The sequence below is a fragment of the Rhinolophus sinicus genome, chromosome 6, assembly GCF_057876585.1.
Source record: "Rhinolophus sinicus isolate RSI-liver-muscle chromosome 6, RSI-T2T, whole genome shotgun sequence".
NCBI classification, from domain to species: domain Eukaryota; kingdom Metazoa; phylum Chordata; class Mammalia; order Chiroptera; family Rhinolophidae; genus Rhinolophus; species Rhinolophus sinicus.
The window spans coordinates 44,949,342-44,971,038 of record NC_142506.1 but is presented as its reverse complement, the minus strand read 5'-3'; the positions used below and the strand labels follow the sequence as shown (position 1 = coordinate 44,971,038).

Below are 21,697 nucleotides of genomic sequence, written 5' to 3'. Positions count from 1 at the left end.
GTCCTACCATTATTCAGAGCACATTCTCCAGAAAGGTTCCATTTGGTCGGTTGTTCCAGGGAGGCGCTGGAGCAGCTTACGCAGCACACTGACTGTGCCAGCCTTTAGGTTCCCTAGACTTTAACTACAAAACTTCTCGGGGATAAAGCCTTAAAATGCACGATGCCCGTGGTAGCTAAAGGCAGCGCCATCACCCACTGGTCCCCGTGGGGGAACTTAAGCCACAAGCATTCCGGGGACAATCGAGCCGTTAGAATATGGACTGTATATTAGTCTGATAGTATCACTGATGCCTGAGTTCCTGAGTGTGACAGTCACATGGTTACTATGTGGGAGGATGTCCTTATTCTTAGGACACATATACTGAAACCTAGGAGCATGATGTCATAGGTTTGCACTAGTTCTCCATGGTTCAGCGGCATCTCCTCCGGGAGAGGAGTAATGCCGGTGTAACCAGGTAATAACACTAAGTGAATGGAGATGAAGGGGACATGGACGAAATTCTGCTGTTCTTATGCCCTTTCCATACATCTGAAGCTTCGCAAAATAGAAAGCTTAGGGAAGAAATACAGACCTTCGGAGCGCATTGCCTACACATGGAGTTTTCATGTTAGGAGTTTGCTAGCTGGTGTGCGCCCGGGAAATGGTCCCTTAGCTCCCTCTGAGTCTGCTTATGCCTTGCTTGTTCCTTGGGTTGCTTTGGAAGTGGGAAGGCAGTAAAACGCCCTCCCCCAGAGCCCAGAGCCTAGAGCCCAAAGGACGCTGGGATTACACGCAGGAGGGACCTACCCCAGCTCCTGAGCATGTGAGGAGTTGTTTGTTTCATTGTAATTCCTCAAATACCACAGTGACTCCAACGTGTGAAGACTCCAAAATGGGTTGGTTTATTTTGTTTCCTTATTTCCTTTTGAACCTCCTTAAAAAGTCCATCCTAATACCATTCTTAATTTTAGACTTTTTTTTTTAATTCCTCCATTGATTGGTACTCGCTTTATATAATACATAGGTTTTTCAGTAACGGTAGGTGCTAATCAGAGGTTTCAGAATAAAATTGTCTTTCCTCAGACCACGGAGCTTGGCACCTCAGGAATCCTGTGGAAAACTCTTTCAATGTCAAGGACTCCTGCTCATGAATAATTCCTTCATGCATCACTTTTCAGAAATTAACTACATTTATATAATGCTTACCCTGTGCTGGGCACTAGTCTACGTGTTTCACTAATATTAACTCAAATAATATTCAAAGCAACCCCTTGAGTTAGACACTGTTGAATTCCCACGTTACAGATGGGAAACTGAGGTGAAGGTGCTTGCCCGGGGTCTCCCACTGCTGAGTGACAGAGCCGCCGTTGCAACCCGGGGAGTCCGGCTCCAGAGCCCTGGAAGCGCACCTGTGCCAGGATTTGTGAAAGGGAAGCTTGCCTGCTTTTCTGCACTCTGACACAACTGCAGTTTAAACATTTAGGAATTTTCATGTTTGTAAAGTAATCCCTGATCTCTGTTTTCACCCATTTTTCATAAAACATTATATTGTTGATCTTCCTGGATTAACAAAATGTCTTTTTAGGCTTTTATATTTCTAGAGGTAGTCATACAGTCCGTGGGGCAGTCCTTCTGGCCTTGGCTTAAGCACTGACTTTTAAAACACTTTTTGTTGTTTTTAGGGTTTTTGTCTTTCAAATGTTATTTTGTTGCTGTCATACCACCTGATAAAACAGGGTCATCCATGTCCCTTCCCCAGACTGAGAACTGCCATTGCTGGGGACCCCTTCTCTCCTCCTCCTCACCATCCCCTTGCTTCTTCTTGGTCTCACGGCGGGTATATATGTTCCCGAAAACATGGTGATCAGCTTTGCCTGTTGTTGAGCTTTATCACACAGTGGAATCGCGCTCCGCGTATGCTCTGAGGCTTGTGCTTTCTCAGCCTCATGTCTGTGAGAGCCAGCAGTTGTCGTCCGCAGCCTTGGCTCATTCATCCATGGGGCATGCATGGATTCATCCGTGTTTGCTAAGGGACCCTCCTTCCACTACTGGGGACTCTGGCTGCCAGCACTGGGCAGCTGTTAAGGTCAGTGCTCCTGTCATCGCCGCTGGCCGTTTCCCGTGGTGCAAGTGCCGGGGTTACGTCAGGTGGGCACTGAGGAGCAGAACGGCGAGGTCCAGTGCTAAAGGGGTAAAGGTGCGCGCCTTATAGGTAGCGCCCAGCCCGCTTTCCTGAGTGTTGACAGACTTTGCTCCGCACCAGCAGTGCTGGGTCCCCCGTGCTCCAAGTTCTGGCCAACTCTAGGCCTTCTTTATCAGGTGTCCCCATTTATGCCCATCTGTTCAGTGTGTTGTCATGTTCTGTTAGGGTCTGCACTGGCCTTACCCTGGGGACAGGCAGGGTGAGCCCCTTCTCTTACGTTTACTCATCATTTGAGTTTCCTCGCTTCAGAAGCATCCATTTCAATATGGTGCCCATCTTTCTGTTAGGTTTCCCCTGACGTGTGTGTAGCATCCTTCTGGCCCACACATGAGCACCCTGCGCCCACGGAATCCGAGGCGTGTAACCCGGCTCATGTAGAAAGATGGCCGTGTTGGCCTCGCTCCACTGGATTGTGCTCATGGAGCAGGACGGGAGCAAAGCATCGTGCTGTGAATGTGGCACCAGGCGGGCCCTGCTAAACCTGCTTGTACTGCAGCTTTTGTCTGTTTTCTCCTCAGCGGATCACACCATTCAGGGAGCCCTTCGCCTCATTGTTCCAAAACTGCTGGCTCTCTGGACACGTCCAAAGTCTACATCGTGTCTCAGAGCAGTGGTCCACAGGTCCCCGGGTCCCTGTCCAAGCCCTACCACCGACAAGGGGCAGTGAACAAATACATTATTGGCTGGAAGAAGTCAGAAGGTAGCCCACCGCCTGAGGAGCCCGGAGTGACTGAATGCCAGGGGTAAGGCGGCTGGTGGGCCGGATCTGGGCGCCTGCACAGCTCGGGAATGACTAAGCAATTGTATTTTCCCCAAACAGAATATAGTTTCTAAAGGAGAGTGATTTGGAAACGTCTTTGTAAAACTCTTTAAATGTTGACATTTATATTTCTCTTTAACAATCTTCTCTTGCCTTGATTTTTGCATCTAAAATTAAATCTCTGTTCTTTGTCTTATATTCAAAAAGCTGCCTACATAGAAAAGCTATGGTAATGTTGATGGTGTGAGTCTAGAGTCTGAATAAACAAGTTCAAGGACAGTTTGAATTCCCAGAGTCTGTGTGCATTTCTTAAAGTTGCTGTGTTAAGTGACATCAGAAAAGAAAAAGCATCTTTCCCAATTTCAACATGATTGTAATTTCCTTCCCTTTCAGCTGTTAGGTTTTGTGGAGGTAAGTAGGGGGTGGTGTTCTGGATCTCTTTGAAAAAGAAAAGAGAAAAAATATTGATAACTTATTACATGTGTGAAAACTCTGCTGACATCTCTTTGAAGAGACAAGTAAAGAAATCATGTTTCAAGATTGCAAAGCAGGGCAGCTCAAACCTATTTAGCTGTTGGTTTGCTTATTTTTTAAAGGATAGCATTAAAAACAAAACTCAACGTGCACTGAATTACGAAGCCCTTGTGCTTTGCTGTGTCTGCACATTCTGACAGTGTCACTAGGCATGGGGGTGCACACCTGGGGTGACAGTGACTTTCAGGCAGCTCTTCTAGGTTTTATGCTTGGTTAATGAACTAGTATCACTTTTGTCCCTGAAAAACAATCTCACCTGGTAAATATCTAGTTCTAAATTAAAAATGATTTTAGGTCTAAAACTGAACATGGAATCTTTTGTTAAAAAAAACCCCATCACCGTCAATAATTGCAAATGAGTTATTTAGCAAATAATTTTATAGTGATAACTAGGCTTTTTATCATAAATGCGAATGTTCTCATGATAATGTTGGTATTTCTGTCTAATACAGTCTTCTGTGTGTTTCACAGAAATTCATCCAAGGACGTAAGTCCTATGAAATGTTTGTAGAAGCATTTTGCACATTGGTGTAAGCACCATGTTTCTGCCAAGGGGTCTCTTGGAGAGTCAGGAAAAGGAAAAGAAGCCCATTGGGACATTTTTCACTCAAGAGTCCCCCAGAGTATGTGCATTTTAACACACTGGTTTGATGACACCGCTTTTTAGAAAAGGAGAGGCAGCATCAGGAATATTGTAAGGGGAGAGTTTGCATTTCTGGGTGTCAGTCTTGTGTCGCCTTGTCACAGGAGGTTCATGCTGGGATTGGAAGCCAGGCCTCAGGCCAGCTCTCTTGGCTGTGTTGGGCTCAGCCTGGCAGGTACAGCAGGCACCCCAGGCCTTTTCCAGCCAAGTAAAGTGCTTCTAAAGCAGGGAAACACTATTTTACGTGGGAGAGATAAATATGTAAGGACTGCAGGCGCTCAGGACTGCACCAACTGTATTTGATATTTTGTCAAAACAGTTTTACCAAATCACTGAAAAATTTGCTTAGAAAAAGATCAGCTGAGTGTAGGGTCTTTGTACCACTCAGACTTAGAGAACTAATATCTCATTGATTTCATAAAATACAAAAGCAGTCATGCCCTCCAGAAGTGTCCCATACTCTGAAATTGCCCGTTATTTTTTAAATCATGTTGCAGAGCCCTCGCTGATTGTTTTTGCTAATAATATAACTGTATGTTTTTGAATGCAGCAGCTAACAAGATTGCACTTTCATGACTTGTTGTGTAGCCCTGAGGGGGTGCCTGGGTGTGGTGCAGGGTCGGTCTGTTTTTCTCCTCAGTCGTTCTCACCATCCAGGAAACCCTTCAACTCACGGTTCCAAAACTAAGTGGGTCTCTAGACACATCCCTCAGTCATGGGCAACACCATGCTCTGTTTGCCCCATGAGAAATGACACTGGGCACCAGAGGTACAGAGCTAATGAGGGTCCGGGCCCCATTTCAGGAACCCCCAGTCTGAGGCAGGAGACGAGGCATAGAAGTTACTCATTGCAGTGTTCCATAAGCAGTTCACAGCTAGAAACTTATTGCACAGATTACACGGGCATCAACTGTAAGAGATTAAGGCCAGTGTTTAGTGGCCTATTTCCTAATTTGTCCTCTTGAAATCGCCCCCTCCTTCAGTATTCTCTGTGTAAGTGGTTTTCTTGTCTAATTGGTCATCACCTGACATTTCCCATCGCCATCCCCCAGTCTCATTAAGCCTCCCTCCATAGTGACCGTCACCTCGTCCCCGGTCTGTGACCTCAGCTCCGCCACCCCAGGACCTGCCATCTGGGTGCAGGCTGCCACGTGACACCCTGCCAGTCTCTGTCCTCGCTCCAGCCTTCCATCCACCTTCCACATTGGACCCATAATGTTCTTCTAAGCAGTGTTCAGAGCTTGCTTTCTTCTCTCTTTGTAATCTTTCTAAACTTTAGATTCTTCAGGGTCCCAGCTTAGCATAGCATAACTAACCCTCCCGATTTGTCCCATGCCTGCGTCCCAGCCCCCTCTCCTCCGCCCCAACCCCGACACTTCTAGGGGCTCTACCTGTACTGCCCTAGGTGAGCAGTTCTGTGTCAGGCCTCTGTGCCTCCCTTCATGCAGTTCCCGCTGCCTAAATGCCCTTTCCAAGTTTCTGAGGCCCCCGCCCTCCCGAGCTGGGCCTCTCTCTGCTCCCGCAGCCCAGCTCTGTGACCTCCCACCCCTACACACCCCCAGCCCAGGACCTCGGGGAGCGCTTGCCCTGCTCACCTCCGTTCGTGGTGACAGCCCCAGAGGAGACCCTCGGAGCATATTGATTGACACGTCCTTTGGCAGGTTTAAAATTACTAATTTAGCAGAAAGGGCTGGTGATTTTTATTCAAACACATAGAATAGCACGTTGTCATAATAATTATAGCTGACCCTTGAACAACATGGGTTTAAACTGCGCAGGTCCACTTACACGCACATTTTTTTCACCTTTTAAACAGATGACATAAACTTACAGTATTGATAAATACACACAGTACTATAAATGTACTTACTCTTCCCGATGATTTCTTTGGTAACATTTTCTTTTCTCTAGCTGACTTTATTATAAGAATACAGTCTATAATATACAAATTATGTGTTAATCCACAGTTTGTGATTGGTAAGGCTTCCGGTCAACAGTAGGCTATTAGTAGTTAACTTTTGGTGAGTGAAAGTTATACATGGGTTTTCAGCGGTGCCGGGGGTAAGCACCCCTATACCCCACGTTGTTCAGGGGTCAGTTGTAGAGGTGCTTGATTTTTATCCATGCAGTTATTGCTGGGCGCTGGGGTTTTTTCCCTTCTTTCCCATGGCACATACCTTGTTTTCCCAAAAATAAGACCATGTCTTATATTAATTTTTGCTCCAAAAGACACATTAGGGCGTATTTTCAGGGGATGTCTTATGTTTTCATGTACAACAACCTACACTTATTCAAATACAGTCATGTCATCTTCTTCTGGAACATCAGCATAATGTACTAACTGCGTCCGTCTGGCTGACGATCTTAACTGGGGCTTATTTGGGGGGTAGGTCTTATTTTCAGGGAAACACGGTAGGAGTTCCTGAGCACCTCCCACCCCCATTCTCAGATCGGAAGCTGGGCGCTGCTCAGAGACACTCTTCCCCAAATCTCGATTGTTCTTTCCCTCTGTGGCTTTTGTGCAAAGCCCCCAGGGTCGTGGGTTCTTGTGGGGTCCCCATTTTCATGTCATGCCATCCCACAAGCCAACCAAATCTTCAGTCATGTTTTAAACGTCTTTAAAAGCTGCTTTCACAGCCCCTGTTGGTTCCTGTTGTCATGTTGCTGGTGCTTCCAGAACCAAGACCTGGCCCAGGGGCAAACAAAAGCCAGAGAGATTTGCAGAGAAATCATTGTTAATTTTGAGCATGTCTGTGTGCGTTCCTAATGCTGATCATTCCCTAGTGAGCGGTCACACTGTGACAAGATGGCCTTGCTTTTGAACTAGAGTCATCTCAGTGACACACACATCATGCAGGGCACCCTCCGTTGCCTGCTGCCCTGGGCTATGGATTCCTAGAGTCTTAGGTTTCAGGTCATATGGTAAAGACCATTCACCTTCACTAACAATACTGCCAGGACAACTACTGATAATTCCCTGTGTCTTCAGGAACGTTTGGTTGCTCAGATTGCATTTCTAGAGGAAAACTTTTAGAAACGACTCCCCAGTTTTCTCCGTGGAAAAGAGCTGGAAACAACAATTCAGCTAGACAATCTTTTGTTGTCCATAAATCCATTTTTATATACTGATAATTAAGGGAGACAGCTGCTTTATTTATCCAAACAGCTTTGCAAAATTGCTGGTAATAAAACATGCTTGGCACATGCCCGAATTGATTACTGTTAAACTCTAGGCTCTCTCGGGTGTCTCTGTGATGCCTGGGTGAGACATGGGGTGCAGCGGGCTGTCCAGCCACAAGAGAAAGGTTCTCTCATTTCTGAGCAGCACAGGGGTTCCCTCAAAGGACACAGGATACTCTCTGATGAATTATTGCAATTGTGTTTTCTGACACAGAATAGGAATGGACAGGCACAGCCTTCTTTTAAAAGCTGGCTCTATTTTTTCCTCATCCGGGGCTTTGGGGATCTGATTTGTTCCTGAATTATTCAGAAATCTAACTTTGCCGTTGAGCTCATGGCACAAACAGACATGGAGAGCTGGGGCAAATGTCACAAAAGTGAACTGACTTAACAGTTAAGAGTTGTGCTTATGTGTATGTGGTTGTTGAAACCAGTTATGGGATTTGAATTCTTAACACTGCAGGCACTTGACACACAGGCTGACCACTGCTTCTAATCCCTCTTCTGGTGTGTTCCAACAGGCTGTACAGTGAGATGGATCTCATGTCCACAGCAACTCAGCATCAGACGGCGGTGGGAGACCCGGTCTCAGAAACGCAACATGTCCTGTCAAAAGAAGACTTTGTGAAATTGATGCTTCCTGACAGCCCCTTAGTGGAGGAGGGGAGAAGAAAGGTGAGCAGCTTTTGGGGTCTTTGAAGCTTCTAGAAACACTAAAGGAAAGTCTAAAGAGACTTGATGGTTCCCAGAATACTCCAGTCTTTGTTATCTGGTAATCCCACCAACAGCTCTCCACACAGCTGGCCGTTTTCAGTGTTTATTTTATCCAGAAGCAAACGAGCCTAGGAGAGGCTAGGAAGGGCAGCTTTGCGGCATGGATAGAGGGAGCTAGAGTCTGGCGGGCCTGGCCTCAAGGCCCAGTTCCAACAACGAGCATCTATGTGACTTTGTACCTTGTCCGCCTCTGTAAAAAGGAGACAGATAATCAGTGAACTGCAGAGTTGTAGCCAAGATAAGAAACAACACGGGCAGAGCCTCATGCGGTGCCTGGACATAACAGGTGATCGGAAGTAGATGCTATTAAGATTCACAGCACCCAACTTTCGCTCCAGAACTCCACCCTCTGCTCCCAGCTGTCCCTCTCAGATGTAATCCTGTCCCAGAAGCGGGCAGGAGTTAGATATTGTACTGCCTGCCGGGCATCAGACATAGGCTGGAACTTGGGCCGTGCCGTGTAAAACTAGGCAGCGATCACAAGGAAAGGCCCTGCATTCATCTCACCAGCCACCCTCGTGTTCAAGACCCCTGGCCACTGTTAGGTCACTTACTGTTCTTACCAGCTTGGTGTCATTATTATTACAGTCTCTTAAACCACTCTGTTAAATAATGGAAAGCATTAAAAGGGACTTACAGGTAATTTAGCGCAGTCTCCTCTTTTGGCAAATAACTGAGGCCCCAAAGGCTGAAAGGTGAAGTTCACATAAATATTTGGTGGAATCCAGATCTTCTCGCTTCTTATCCAGCTCTCTCTCTTGTCCAAATTTAAAACAAGGAACAATATATCCGGCCTTCCCCTATGGACTGTGATTGGATGAACAGCAAGTCCCAAACAGCCGTGCCGTTGGCCTGCGTGGGGTGTAGAATAGGCTCTCATGCAGCACTGCGTCCGAGTGCTTCACTCTGATGTGCCTGTCGCCTTTGGTGAAGCACCTGCACGTGCTGCAAAGAGGGGATCCCAGAAGGACTCTGTTCTGAACTTGTATCGAGTCCTGTGCCCTGCGTAGAAGCGTGGATGCAGACTTGCACACAAGTGCAAGCACAAGTGCAAGCAGCTTTCCTTTTCATCGGAATGCACTTCTCCTGGACAGTCTGTGGGTTTTCTTTTCTCCTTCTGAGACCAGCCACCTCCTTTCCATAGTATAAATTTAACTTTGTAGTCCCACACATTGCAGTTCTCATTCATCAGTTGGACAGACTTGACAGAATGGAAAGAACATATACAATAGAAATATTTTTAGCCGTCTCGCTACATTCACAAATGTAAATAGCCGGCTCTATATTTGTTTGATGCAAACATTCTGGCTTTTACGATTGTTTATATAAAAGGAATGTGGCTCAGTGCGCAGAAGTGGTTGGAAATCCGCATTTCATTTCATCTTTCTTGAGTATTTGACTACTTGCTTCTTCAGTAAGACTTTTCTTTACCCCTGTGTGTGATTTAACACACAATAATTTTAATGGTGCCTTTAAATATGCCTTTATGATCACTTATTAGAATTAAAGTGAGTGGTACTTGAAAGTAGACAGTAATATTTTACTGATTTAATTTTTCTTGAACCTGTTTGTATGGCCTAGAAAGCCACAGTGTTCAGAAGAGTTTTATTACTTAGATTGAACGTCCTATGCAGTTGACTGGTACAGAAATTGCCTAATATTAAAATGCAGTCATTTCAAATTAAAATCAAGCCAGCACTATGTGTGGTTTTGAATAACTGCCGCCTGAAATGGCAACCGTCTGTATTTCCACGAGATTCCACTGCTGTAAGGTTATGGAGGTGCCATTTAACATTTCAGAATTAATAAAGCTCTGCATATCTAATTCCGTGTTAATATCTCACAGAATGTCACAGGAGGAAATCATTCAAGTCCGTTAAGGGCACCTTTGCCTAGGTGACCTAGGTGACACATGTGTGGGGTAGCATGCCTGAGCCAAGCCCACCTGCCTGGGGGAAACTCCAGCCAGATCACAGAGCCCTGTGAGCCCAGCGGCTTTAGTCGAGTAAACGCCATGCTTTCAGCCTTTAATGTCTGTTTCCCCCTCCCCTCTCCACGTTTAAACCCCTAGTTTTCGTTTTACGGGAACCTGTCCCCACGCCGCTCGCTGTGTCGCACCCTCTCAGACGAGAGTATATGCAGCCATCGCAGGGGCTCCTCCTTCGGCAGTTCCCGAAGTTCGGTTCTGGACCAGGCCCTGCCCGGCGACGTGCTGTTCAGCACCACGCCCCCCTACCGCAGCGCGCGGCCCCCGCGCACCCACGCACCCAGCCTCGGCAGCCTGCGAAGTAAGTGGGGGCGGGGCGCCCCACTGCGGGGCTGGGGGGTGGGGGGCTGGCTCCTGCCTGCCGCCCTTCACGTTGTCTCCTGCGGAGCTTTTGGGGGGCGGGGGGATTCACTTATCTTTAAAATATATACCATTTTGGTGGTGTGTGTTCTTTTCTTTCTTTTTTTAATATGATTAAAGCCCTAGAGTGGATATGTTTTAGAAGTTAAGCAATACTACCAATTTTGAAGAAAATTGGAAAACCTATATGAAACACTTTTATCAAGTAAAATAGTGAACTTTATACCATATCTCAGCTATTCCATCCATAAAGAAAAAAATGTCTAAAACCTGATTTTATAAAGAGAAAACTGGTGCCGGGGCAGGGTAGATGTTTCTCGTGGGCAGGGAGCAAGGAGAAAAGTTTGGCTTTCTCGCCTTCTGTTTCTTCTTGAGTTCAACTTCTGGCTACCTGCAAGGTGGCTGATGGGTCAGGAGATGGCGTGGGGACCAGCTTCCCCCTGGGCGGGGTGTCCTGTGCTCATCACTTGTTCTCTGTGTCCCATTTACTCCAATGTATGGGTCACCGGTTGACTAGATACTTTCTAGATGATAGTTCTTAACATCCTAAAATCCCTGATTTTTATGTAATGTCAGTGCTTCATTCAAGTGTCAGTGTTTAAAGACGACTTTTTACATTAGATTTTTTTTCCGTTTTTCATAGTTAATGTCTGTTGTACAGAAAGAATGGGGATTTAATCAGAAGTGTATTCATTGTCAGGTTTTTCTAACTCCCATCATGGACAATGTTATCTTTAAACCAATTTAAACTTCATAATACACATAGACATCCTGGGCTAAATGAAATAAAAGTTCTCATAATGTTTCTAATGTTTAACATAATTGCAAATGAACCTTGTCTCATAAAATTCTTAATCTATTTCTTTAAGTAGCATAATACCCTGCCTATTATAAAGGGTCCATTTGCTTAAATTGAAGAAACCTTTAAACTCCTTCATAACTATATGACAGGTCAGACAGATATATTCGAATACCCTAATATAAATGTTTTTACTTTTTATTGTAAATAGATGACTTTAATGTCCTCTTAAAAGCTTTTGTAAAACCAATAAAACTAGGTTTTTGCAAATGTTATTTTTTTCATTTAAAATGTGATGTGAAATCTGTGGCATATGTAGTAATGTAGCTCTTACATTCTGCCCCTCACTTGCTTCCATGTGAAAAATATGTATCTTTTTTTTTCCTAGCTTCACTTATTTTTAAAGAAACTATTTTTAGAGCAGTTTTAGGTTCACAGCCAAATTTAGCAGAAAGCATAGAGAGGTCCCATGTACCCCCAGCCCCACACGCACAGCCTCCCCCATTGTTAACATTTCTCACCAAAGTGGTGCATGTGTTAGAATCCATGACCTACACTGAGAGAGCATTGTCACCCAAAATCCACAGTTTTCGTTAGAGTCACTGTTGGTGGTGTACATTCTGTGGTCTAGACAAATGTCTAATGACTTGTATCCACCATGACAGTGTCACACAGAATAGTCCCACTGCCCTAAAAGTCCTCTGAGCTCCACCCACTCACCCCTCCCTCCTGCCTTCTCTCTGCAACCACTGCTGGTTTTGCTGTGTCTGTTTTTTTTGCCTTTTCTAGCATGTCATCTAGTTGGAATCAAACAGGATGTAGCTTTTTCTGACTAGCTTCTTTCAACAAGTATTTAATGCTCATTTGTTTTTAGTGCTGAATAATATGCCATTGTCTGGATGGGCCAGAGTTGATTAATCCAGGCCCACTGAGGGGCTGTGTCCGTGTTAGTTTGTTCGCAGTACGAAGACACAGCTGGAAACAGGCAGGATGTGCTGTTTGCACTGTGACATCACTTTCCAGCTTCAAACTGTCTCACTCATCTTCACTGTTCATTTCTCTAGGAAAAGCAGTGAGCATGGCCCTTCCAGTTCACTGTTTCTAATGAAACCTTCTTACTTGGCAATGTGACTTTTCCGATTTCTATACTTTACAAATGACTCAGAAAAAATTCTCCAGGTTTCATGGGCAAATGAACAAATGTATATCAAGGAGCCGGAAGTCATTTGTATTGCTGTGTCTTCCCCCCACGACTTCTGGTTCCCTCTACCCTGCCCAGGAGGGTTCAGCCTCTGGAGGGCCACGGAATCCCACACTCACTTGTGTGGCTCCAGCTCTTGCACGGACTCAAGACTGACGTGAGCCGTGCTTCGCTTTCGTGGTTCCTGGCCATCCAGCAGAGCCCCTGTGAGGACATAGCGCTCTGACAGTAGTGGGCAGCCTGAACCTGGAACCCGCAGGCTGAAATGTGGGTGCTGAGGCCTCACAGGTGGGTGTGGGCGACACGCGAGCATCCCAGGTTGCCCGGATGTTTCTCTCCACTGCTCAGGGACTTCGCGGTGCGTTAAAACTAGGAGTGAGGGTTGGTTCTGTCGAATCTTCTCACACTGGACACCTGAGTAGCTGCAGAAATAGATCCAGGCAAAACTCAGAAGGCTCTTTTCAACATGAAAACTCGAGCTTTCCTAGGAAGCATGTGATGTTCAAACACAGAACCCTCCCCTGGGAGACACTCACAGGCCTCATGCCCAGTGGAGAAAGGCTCGTGTGAGGGACGGTGACGAGGCCATCTCGTCACACAGACCTCGTCGCTGTACCTTTTCTGCTGTAATTATTAGGTCACAGGCTTCTGGTTCGGTGTCCTTAGCTTCTAAATGTCCCAAATATGAACCTCTCGGAATCTTTCTCCTTGTGACATCAAAATCTTACTTCAACCTTATGAGACAGATGCGTGACCAACCCATGGTGGCTGGGCTTCGTGTCACGATTCATAGTATTTCCTGTGAAGTCACTGAAATCTGCTATGTCTTTGTCTCCACCTGGGAGGTATGAACGTGTGGCCCAGTGGACAAGTGAGCGTGATTCCGAAATGGCTCTGCATGGCCCTCAGGGCCTGCATTTGCTTCCGTTATTGCCGGAGGTGAGAATAAAACTTCGTCAGTGGCTCAGAGAGAAAAAGAAATGGGAGTGGCCGTGTGGACAGAGTTCACAGAGCAGATAACCAGTGATACTGAAAAGATTCATGGTGTCCTTTCCCTTTTTGACCTGGACACCTGGCTTCAGCCCCAAGCACTGGCAGGTTCCGATCACGTGTTTAGAGAGAATTCCTGCTTCTTTTTTGTAGAACGGGGATCAAAACTCTCCCAGGAATGGTGCAAATCTTCCTACGAGGCTAGACTAATGAGAGCTCTTAAGTTTTGGAAGATAAACACAGTATTAGCTCTTACGTGTCCCCAAGTCCTACAGTTCAGACCTAGGCACCTCACAAAGGATGCCCCTTGAAATTAAAAACAGGAGGGTGGAGTTTTAGAATAAATAAATCAGTCTTCTCCTTATAATGTGATGCTCACACTGGATGCTGCAAACCCCAGGTGTGACTGGTGTGTGTGCAGGTGATAAGAGCTGCTCACCAGCAGAGCGTGACCCTTGCTTGCTACGGTCGGCTTTACAGAAGGTGTGCATGGGCCGTCAGAGGCAGGGTTTTGATGGATTCCATTCTCTTAATGTTCTCAGTAGCCTCTGAATAAACGTCCAGGGCTTTCTGGAGAGTAATTGTGAAACCTCAGGTATCTGACCCAGGAAATGCTATCAGGTAGGCTCCTCACCTTTGTGACAACAGTCAACTCCGGCTCCATGAAGGTGGTCACTGTGATTCCAGGTGTGGGACAAACGAACAGTAAATCACGAGACCAGGTCCTGGGCCTGAGGGCAGGACATGAGCCGCTTCTCAGAAGCCATGAGTCACTTATTTTCTGAATCGTCCACACAAGCAGCGTGGGCTCCTGAGGTCACAGGGACTTGGGCAGAGCTGCTTTTGAAGTAACAGGCTTTGTGCCTTTGCTTCCCCACCTGTCAACTCAGGAGACAGTCTAGGTATGGCTGCCATGCCATGCGCCGTGGTGCCCTGGGACAGCTGGGTGTGCAGACCTCACCCAAACCCCACCAGACCAGCAGCATTAGGGTTCTTCTGCTATGGACTGGGCTCATACAGGGCAGAACCCGTGACTTACTCTACCCCTAGTGCAAATATTGTACCTGGTGGGATCCGGAAGATAGTAGACGCTTATAAATATCTCTTCGGTGATGGCAGTAGTGATACCTGATTTCAGCTAAAGGTATTATAAAGGATTTTTGGTGGTTTGGGACCTCAGACAAAGAAAGAGAGATGGTCATTTTTTTTCAGTTATATGGTTTTCCAAGCCTTGGGGGGAGTTTTAGGTCCTTTTCATTTGGATAATTCCGAGAGGATGTAAGCAGCTCTTCCTGATTTAAAGTGGTTGTCATGGACACTAGGACCCTTCCACTTCCTGAAAGACTTTCTCGCGGAACTCTGCTCGTCAGTCCCGTCTCGGCGACTGTCATCCCCTCAGATGGGCCTTCCCCAAGCACGCCATCAGCCTCCTCAGTCTCATCAGCCTGTTTTCTTTTCTTTGAAAGACTTGTCACTGCTTGCATGTTTGTGTTTACTTGTTTATTGTCTCTTTCCGCGTTTGTAACATAAGCTTCGTGCGGAATGGGCCTTGTCTCTCTTATCCATTGCTGTTCCCCATCACTAGGCATGCGGTAGTCGTTTCATAGCTACGCCACAGGTAGACGGGGAGTGGGTAGCGCTCCAGATAAGCTCGAGAGGGATGGACTCTTGTAATCTTCGCATCGTCTTTGCCAGCTCCATGGTATCAAATGAACACGGAAGTCCCACTCACAGTTGGGGGAGAGGGGATAAGAGTTTGTAATGAAGAAGAAATGTCACAAACTCTCCCCCTTTTGCTCCTTGTTCCCTATAAACCTTGGAGGAAGTCAGAAGGATGCCGGGAGCTTGTGACCCTTACCACCCAGTGAGACCTTCCCAGATCCCACAGCAGAGGGCCATGTTGCATGTGGCCTGCGTGAGCTGGTGCAAGGCCGCGAGCGAGGCCTGTGGAGCCACGGGGCCTGCCCTGCCGTGGGGATGCTGGGCCCACTCACCCGCTCGCTCACTAGGCATCAGCTTCCCGGCCACTGAGATTCAGATTTGTGCCTTGGTTCAATGACAAATGGCTACCAACCATGGAACTAACTTCAGGAAGAGTCAAAGCTTCCCTCTTCAGCCCAGGACTGGCGGGTCTCCGCTGTCAGACTCCGCTGGGTGTTTGGGGAGGATGGCTCTGCGCTCACAGCTGCAGGAGACCCGGGAGCGGGAGCAGGGGACCAGCCTCGCACCTCATCCCCTGACTTAGCCACCGAGTCGGTTGGTCCTGTCCCCTCCATTGTCTTTGCATGTGTCCCTCCTTCCTCTCGTTTTTTCTCTCCACCTGGCTCCTGGTAGAGCCCGTAAGGATGTTGTCCGGTGGTATCAGGGAGGAAAGTGAACAGCACATAGTGTGCCTTAGGTCCGATTGTAGGCTTTCAGCTGCCACAGCTCAGGTGAAGGATTGTTTCTTTATAAAGGCAAAGAAAATCCTCAAGTCGGCATTTCTTAACAAAACCGAGCTGAGAGTGTACTTGCTGTGGAACTGTTCATCCCGAGTCATTTTCACTCCAATGCTTTCCTCTCCAACGAGGGAAGGAAGGCGGAGGGCGAGGGCAGGGCCCATGCACACCGGCTTCCAGCCTGCCCGGACGTGCACCCTTCCCAGGGCCGCCACACTCCTGCCCCATTCCTGAAGCAGCTCATCACCTGGGAGTTAGTGACCTAAGTAACTGCCACCTGGTTACTTAATGAGAGCCAGCTCCAAGTAAAGCAGCCCATGTGTTGGAGACACAAAGGAAGCGCTTCGCCAGGGACTGACAGTCCCTGGGCTTCCTTTGCTTTCTGCCCAGGGGCTGAGCCTCAGACCGGGACCTGGGACGGGTTTGGCCCCGCCTCTGCTGAGGGCTAGCTGGGGCTTCAGAGAGGAAACTGAGAGCGGACTGCCCCGCACCCAGCTCCCACCCAAGCTTTGCTGCTTCCTTGGGCTCCTATTCACCCCTGGGCCCGTGGACAGAATACATCACACACACACACACAACGCATAGGAGTGGTGGTTATTTCAAAGAAGTTGAGCGCTGCACGTGGGGAGAGTGGCGGGAATGGTGCTAACCAGTATCCATCCCTGGGTTCCCTTGGAAACGGAGGCTGGGATGAGGTTGGTGGACTATTACCACATCTGCGCGGGGCCGTATTTAAAATAGAGCCTTTTGACTGGGTTAGCTGCATCTGTTAGAGGTCGGCTGAGAGCTGCATGGGAATGGTGTTGAGAGCGGGGACTCTAGTGTCCCTCCAAGGCCAGATGACAGGCGCTGTCTCAGTCCAGATGCCAGCATTTCCCAGCGACCCGAAAGGATGTGGGAACAAAAATTACAGGTGCATTCAGTTAATTATGTCCCTTACTTAACGTAATTGCAGGCTCAGACAGCCAGGTGGTCATTATTTTGATTGGTCTAATTACTCAGATGTATTCACAGGCAGCTGCATGCAAGGTTCCAGGCAGGTTCAGAAAAGGCATGAAAGAGAAAGTCCAGTGGAAGCCTTTTGAAAATGTGTCCCTGGCTCTGAACAGCTAGTGTTAATGACAGAAACACTTAAGGGCCTGTGATGACAGTTTAAAGAGAAAAAGAATTGTAAAAGCCCCGTTTGTCCAGACAGCGGAAGACCACGGAACATTCTGGTTGAGCCAGGGACGCAGCCACCTCATTAAGCCAGCAAAGCAATCCAGCCACCGTCTTTGTGCTTAGCATGTAAAATACTGTCTCTTTCTTCTTCGTTAATAATGGAAACAAAGTTAGTCTTCCTGCATTTTTATAATAAACTGATATTTGAGGCATCTCGAATTTGGGTGCTCAGCTTAGATAACCATTCTGCAGCACGCTTGTCAGACTTCCTGTTTAGAGAGAGATTGCACCAACCCTCTGTACAACAGAAGCTTGGGACACTCTTTAGAAGGGGGACTGTCATCCTGGAGTAGGCAGGACAGTGTCCTGTGGCCAGTAACACTCAGATGTGTGTCCTCAGAGAGGCCTGCCCTGGAAGAAACTTCTGCCAGGTTCCCATGTGTGCAAAGGCTCGAATCTAATCTCCTTCCACCCCGGCCTTTGGGGCTGGCTGACCTCTAAGTGAGTCTGTAGGTCGTGGCATTTTTACAGACCTCCGTTTTTCCAGCTGTGTGCCGTTGCGGTAACTGCAGCACAAGGTCTCCTTTGGGGCAAACTGGGAGGCGGCCGGTGCCCTGTGCTGCGTCCTGACTGACTGGTGTGTCTCATTTAGGTGAGTTCTGGTTCTCCGACGGGTCCTTGTCGGACAAATCCAAGTGCACAGACCCTGGCCTGATGCCTCTCCCGGACGCGGGCACGGGCTTGGATTGGTCCCACCTCGTGGACGCTGCGCGGGCATTTGAAGGTAAAGACTCACAGCCTCCGGGCCCAGGTGGCAACCTGGGGAACGCGTCTGTCCTCAGGCTGTCTGGGGGAACGTTTGGGTGCTGGCTCCTCTGTGAGGATGAAAACGAGGCGGGAAGGCTTGAGCTGTGACTCAGGACACTTCCTTAGGGAGACCATGTCCTTTAGTGAAATGGGCAAAGGATCCCAACCTATATTCCAGTTCAGGCACAGCTGTGACCTGGGGCAAGTTACTTTTCCTCTCGGACTTCTGTGTTCTTACCTGAACCACAGAGGTGAATATTTAAGGTGCAGATTATGTCTTTCCTCCCAGCGTGGTGAGGGGAGATAACAGCAGAGCCCTTCAGAGCTTGAAGCTGCCTGCTGGGGCAGGACACGCCTACGGCCGGGCGGCCGGTGACTTGGAGGAAAGGAAGGTGCTGGGACCATCTGCCCCTGCCGGCGTGGGCCTCAACGTCCCCTTCAGACGGTGTGGTCGGTGAGGGTGGCTGGGCCAGCTCTAACCAGCTGACCTCTAAGGGCCCTTCCAGCCGCCATACGGCCATCCACAATGTTTGCTTTTGGGACGTTAGGAGATTGAAGCTGCTCTGTTTTCCAGCTCGCAGGTAAAGGTGAGCAAACAAGGAAGATGCTGGCTTCACTTGCATGCTCAGGATCTCACATGTGGGTAGGTGCGCAGCCAGTGACCCAGGATGGTGACTTCTTGCCACCTGCTACGATGACAGCTCCTGCCCCTGGGGTGACGGTACAACTGACAAAGGAGGCAGGGTCGTTGTACTAAGGCCATGTGTGAGGATATGCTGTGCGTCCCCACAGGAAGGGCCACAGCCGTCTGAGTGGCCCGTCTCTCTCCCCCACCCTTTACTCACCTTCTCAGTCTCTGGTCACTTGGCCCCAATGTCCAGGCTTCAGGAAATGCAATTGGATTCTCCCGCAGGAGCAGCAGCTGTGCTTTGGTCAGGCTGCTGCAGAAGTGGGGGGTGGCTGCAGTAACTGCTCCCCCTCAAGCTTACTCTGCTAGAGGGGCCCTATGCTTGGGGAGGGGGACTACTCTGTAGTTAACACAGACACGAGGCACGAGGGACACTCAGCTCCCGTGACAGACAGAGGGAAGCTCTGTCAGCACATTTCTGCAGAATGAACAGGCTCTTACTGCTGCCGTAACAGCGCGTGAGGCTGCTTTTGGGTTCGCTGCTCCACAAAGTCCTTGTTCCCGAGGCAGCTTCCTTCCCTGATACCACCGAAGTGGCTTAGGTGTTCAGAAAACGTTCTTTCCCGGCTCCCTACACTGGCCTAGCTGTGATGTGGCCCAGCCCCGAGGGTGGGAACGCTGTCTGCACCTCTGTTCACAGCCACCCAGGCAGCAGGTAGCAGATTTTCTCTAGCATGTTCTTTATACACCGTGTTCTCCTGCTGCCCCAGGAGAGCCTAAGAGCGTCAGCTGGGTGCCCCCCAGTGCCTAAGTGCTTGCACAAAACTTCCCACATGAAGTCTGTTACTCAGTCTGTCTCTTCTTATTAGGTAATGAGTTTCTCATGGGAAGGTTGCTTATTTTCTTTATCTTATCGTTATTAAGCACATGGCCAGATAACAAACATAAGAGCTGGTACAGGGGACTAGGTAGGTATTAAGTATACACGGTGCTGTGCAGCCGTGAGCTAGCCCTGCTCACAGCCTAGGTTTTAATCTCTGAGCTCCTTTTGCAGTTTGCGCTCATTTTTCAGGTTTAAAACAAAATTTATCAGCTAATCTCTATATCTATCCCCGTTTGTGTCTTTGCTTGGTGCCTTCCACCCCTTCGGAATAAAATTGCTGCTATGAAGCGGATCTTTTCAGGGAACTGGGGGGCAAGTGAGTGGATGAGAAAAATAACACACACACCATGACTGAGCTATCAACCCGGCATTCTGGCTGTGATCGCCGCTCTGCTGCTGGGACGTGGGCTTTGGACAAGTCACTTAACTACCCTGACACACATACTTGGTGGCAGCACTGAACATCCAGCAGTCCTCTGAGGGCCTGCTTCCTTGCTCGGGGCTGCAGTCTTCCCGTCTATAAACTGAAGACCATTTCCAAAATGCCTGGAAGGCTTCTTTCAGTCCTAAGCCTCCCATTCTGTTCATCTGAGAGTATTTCTGAGCAGAAGTTCAAGTGCAGCTAGCAATGGGCAGCCCTGGACAAAGGAGGAAAAACATGATGTGCATACTCCACTAGACAGTGCCGCAGGCACATGGGCAGCTCAGTGAAACACAAAGTCTGGGAAGCTGTTTGCCAGGGCAGGCAAACCTGACCTTCCAGAAGTTTCCAGACAATGTGTACAGAAAATACAGAGAGAGTTAATGTCGTGTTGAAAAATTTCAGTAATTTTCCGTGCCACTCTGTAGGGTAGCATAACACCTGAGACAGTAGTCAGCTCGGGAAAAGTCAGTTGCGAGTTTGCAACTCCAGACCCTTGACTCATCAGTGTCAGCTTCACTCTGGCAGGGGTTGGCCTGATGGTGACTGGGTGTGATCAGTCGCCTTAGCACTTTCAAGAGAAATGTCTTCACCTGGATACTAACCCGCTTGCCCTGCTTGTGACTTGATCTCTTTGTACCAGTTCTCAGAGCCGTTTCTGAGCTAGACTAAACACCATAAAAAGATAGTCCAAGTAAATCCCCATGTGCTTGCTAAGGTGTCACAAACTAAGAAAGGCAGTTCAGGACCCCTTACTGAGCTCAGACCTCTGTGGAATAGCGCTGTGCCCATGCTTTGGACGTAAGTAGTCAGTAGAGCTGAATTTGCAGGATGGACCCCGTAAAGCCTGTGCTACACTTCATCCGGGCAGACGTACCCCCACCACCACCACCACCACCACCACCGGTCAACCTCATTTACACTCCACGCTTCAGCTTCTGATGTATTCGTCTAAGAGCTAAATTGACACTGGACCTGTGAGTTTGAGAATCTAGGTTTTCCTGTACCATTCAAGAATAGAGTAAAGGTTCCTCATCCCTCTGCCCCGTGGATACTCAACTCTGTTTAAACTCTGTTGGCGCAGAGAACATAAGGCAGACAGTATTCTGAGAGTGAGTGCCCTCAGTGCACGGGCATCAAACAGGACAAGCGTCCCGTACCTCGTTTCTGAGCACAAGGCGGTGACAATAGGATTAAATAAGAGAAAGAAAGCACAAGCAAAAAACTAACCATTTGGAAAATTTTAAATATTTAATAATTGTGCTAGGAAGAATTAAGGAACATATGAGCACTTTTTCTTTTCTACTGAGTAATAATGAAAAAGATGCTACCGTGTTTCCCCAAAAATAAGACCTAGCCGGACAATCAGCTCCAATGCATCTTTTGGAGCAAAAATTAATATAAGACAGTCTTGTTTTACTATAATGTAAGACCAGGTCTTATCTAACATAATATAAGACCAGGTTTTATATTAATTTTTGCTCCAAAAGACGCATTAGAGCTGATTGTCTGACTAGGTCTTATTTTCGGGGAAACTCAGTACCTATTAAAATCTTTGGACCACAGCCAGAGAGTAGTCTTTAAACAAAATGTATTGTTTCAGAAACATTTATTTAAATTTAAAAGAAACATGAAAATTAATTAACTGTACTTCCAAAACATTCTACAAAATCTGTGAAAGGAAAGAAATTCAAATATTTTTTTAAAAAACTGGGAAGTGAGATTTTAGTGCAATTTATAAATAAAAAAATCAGTGATCAATTTTCTTTGAATATGGATAAACCAATATAAATTTGATCGGAACATGAAAAATATAAGTGAATAATATTAGAAATGACAAAGGACATTAGCATTAACAATACATAGAGAGATTGAAAAAAGTTGCTAAGGGATGTCTAGCAGCTATATAGGAATAAATCTGGTAAGTAAGGTAATTGGACACTTCC

General features: G+C 47.4%; 1 protein-coding gene across 3 annotated transcripts in view; it reads left to right on the top strand.

The window, feature by feature from the left end:
• Positions 1 to 21,697, top strand: part of SIPA1L2 (signal induced proliferation associated 1 like 2) — a 202,634-nt gene that overhangs the window by 168,241 nt on the left and 12,696 nt on the right. For all 3 annotated transcript variants that reach the window (XM_019712891.3, XM_019712888.3, XM_019712889.3), the window contains exons 16-19: positions 2,704 to 2,928; positions 7,824 to 7,977; positions 10,148 to 10,364; positions 17,665 to 17,796. In XM_019712891.3, coding sequence (XP_019568450.2) covers positions 2,704 to 2,928; positions 7,824 to 7,977; positions 10,148 to 10,364; positions 17,665 to 17,796 — 728 coding nt within the window. The remainder of the gene's footprint in view (positions 1 to 2,703; positions 2,929 to 7,823; positions 7,978 to 10,147; positions 10,365 to 17,664; positions 17,797 to 21,697) is intronic.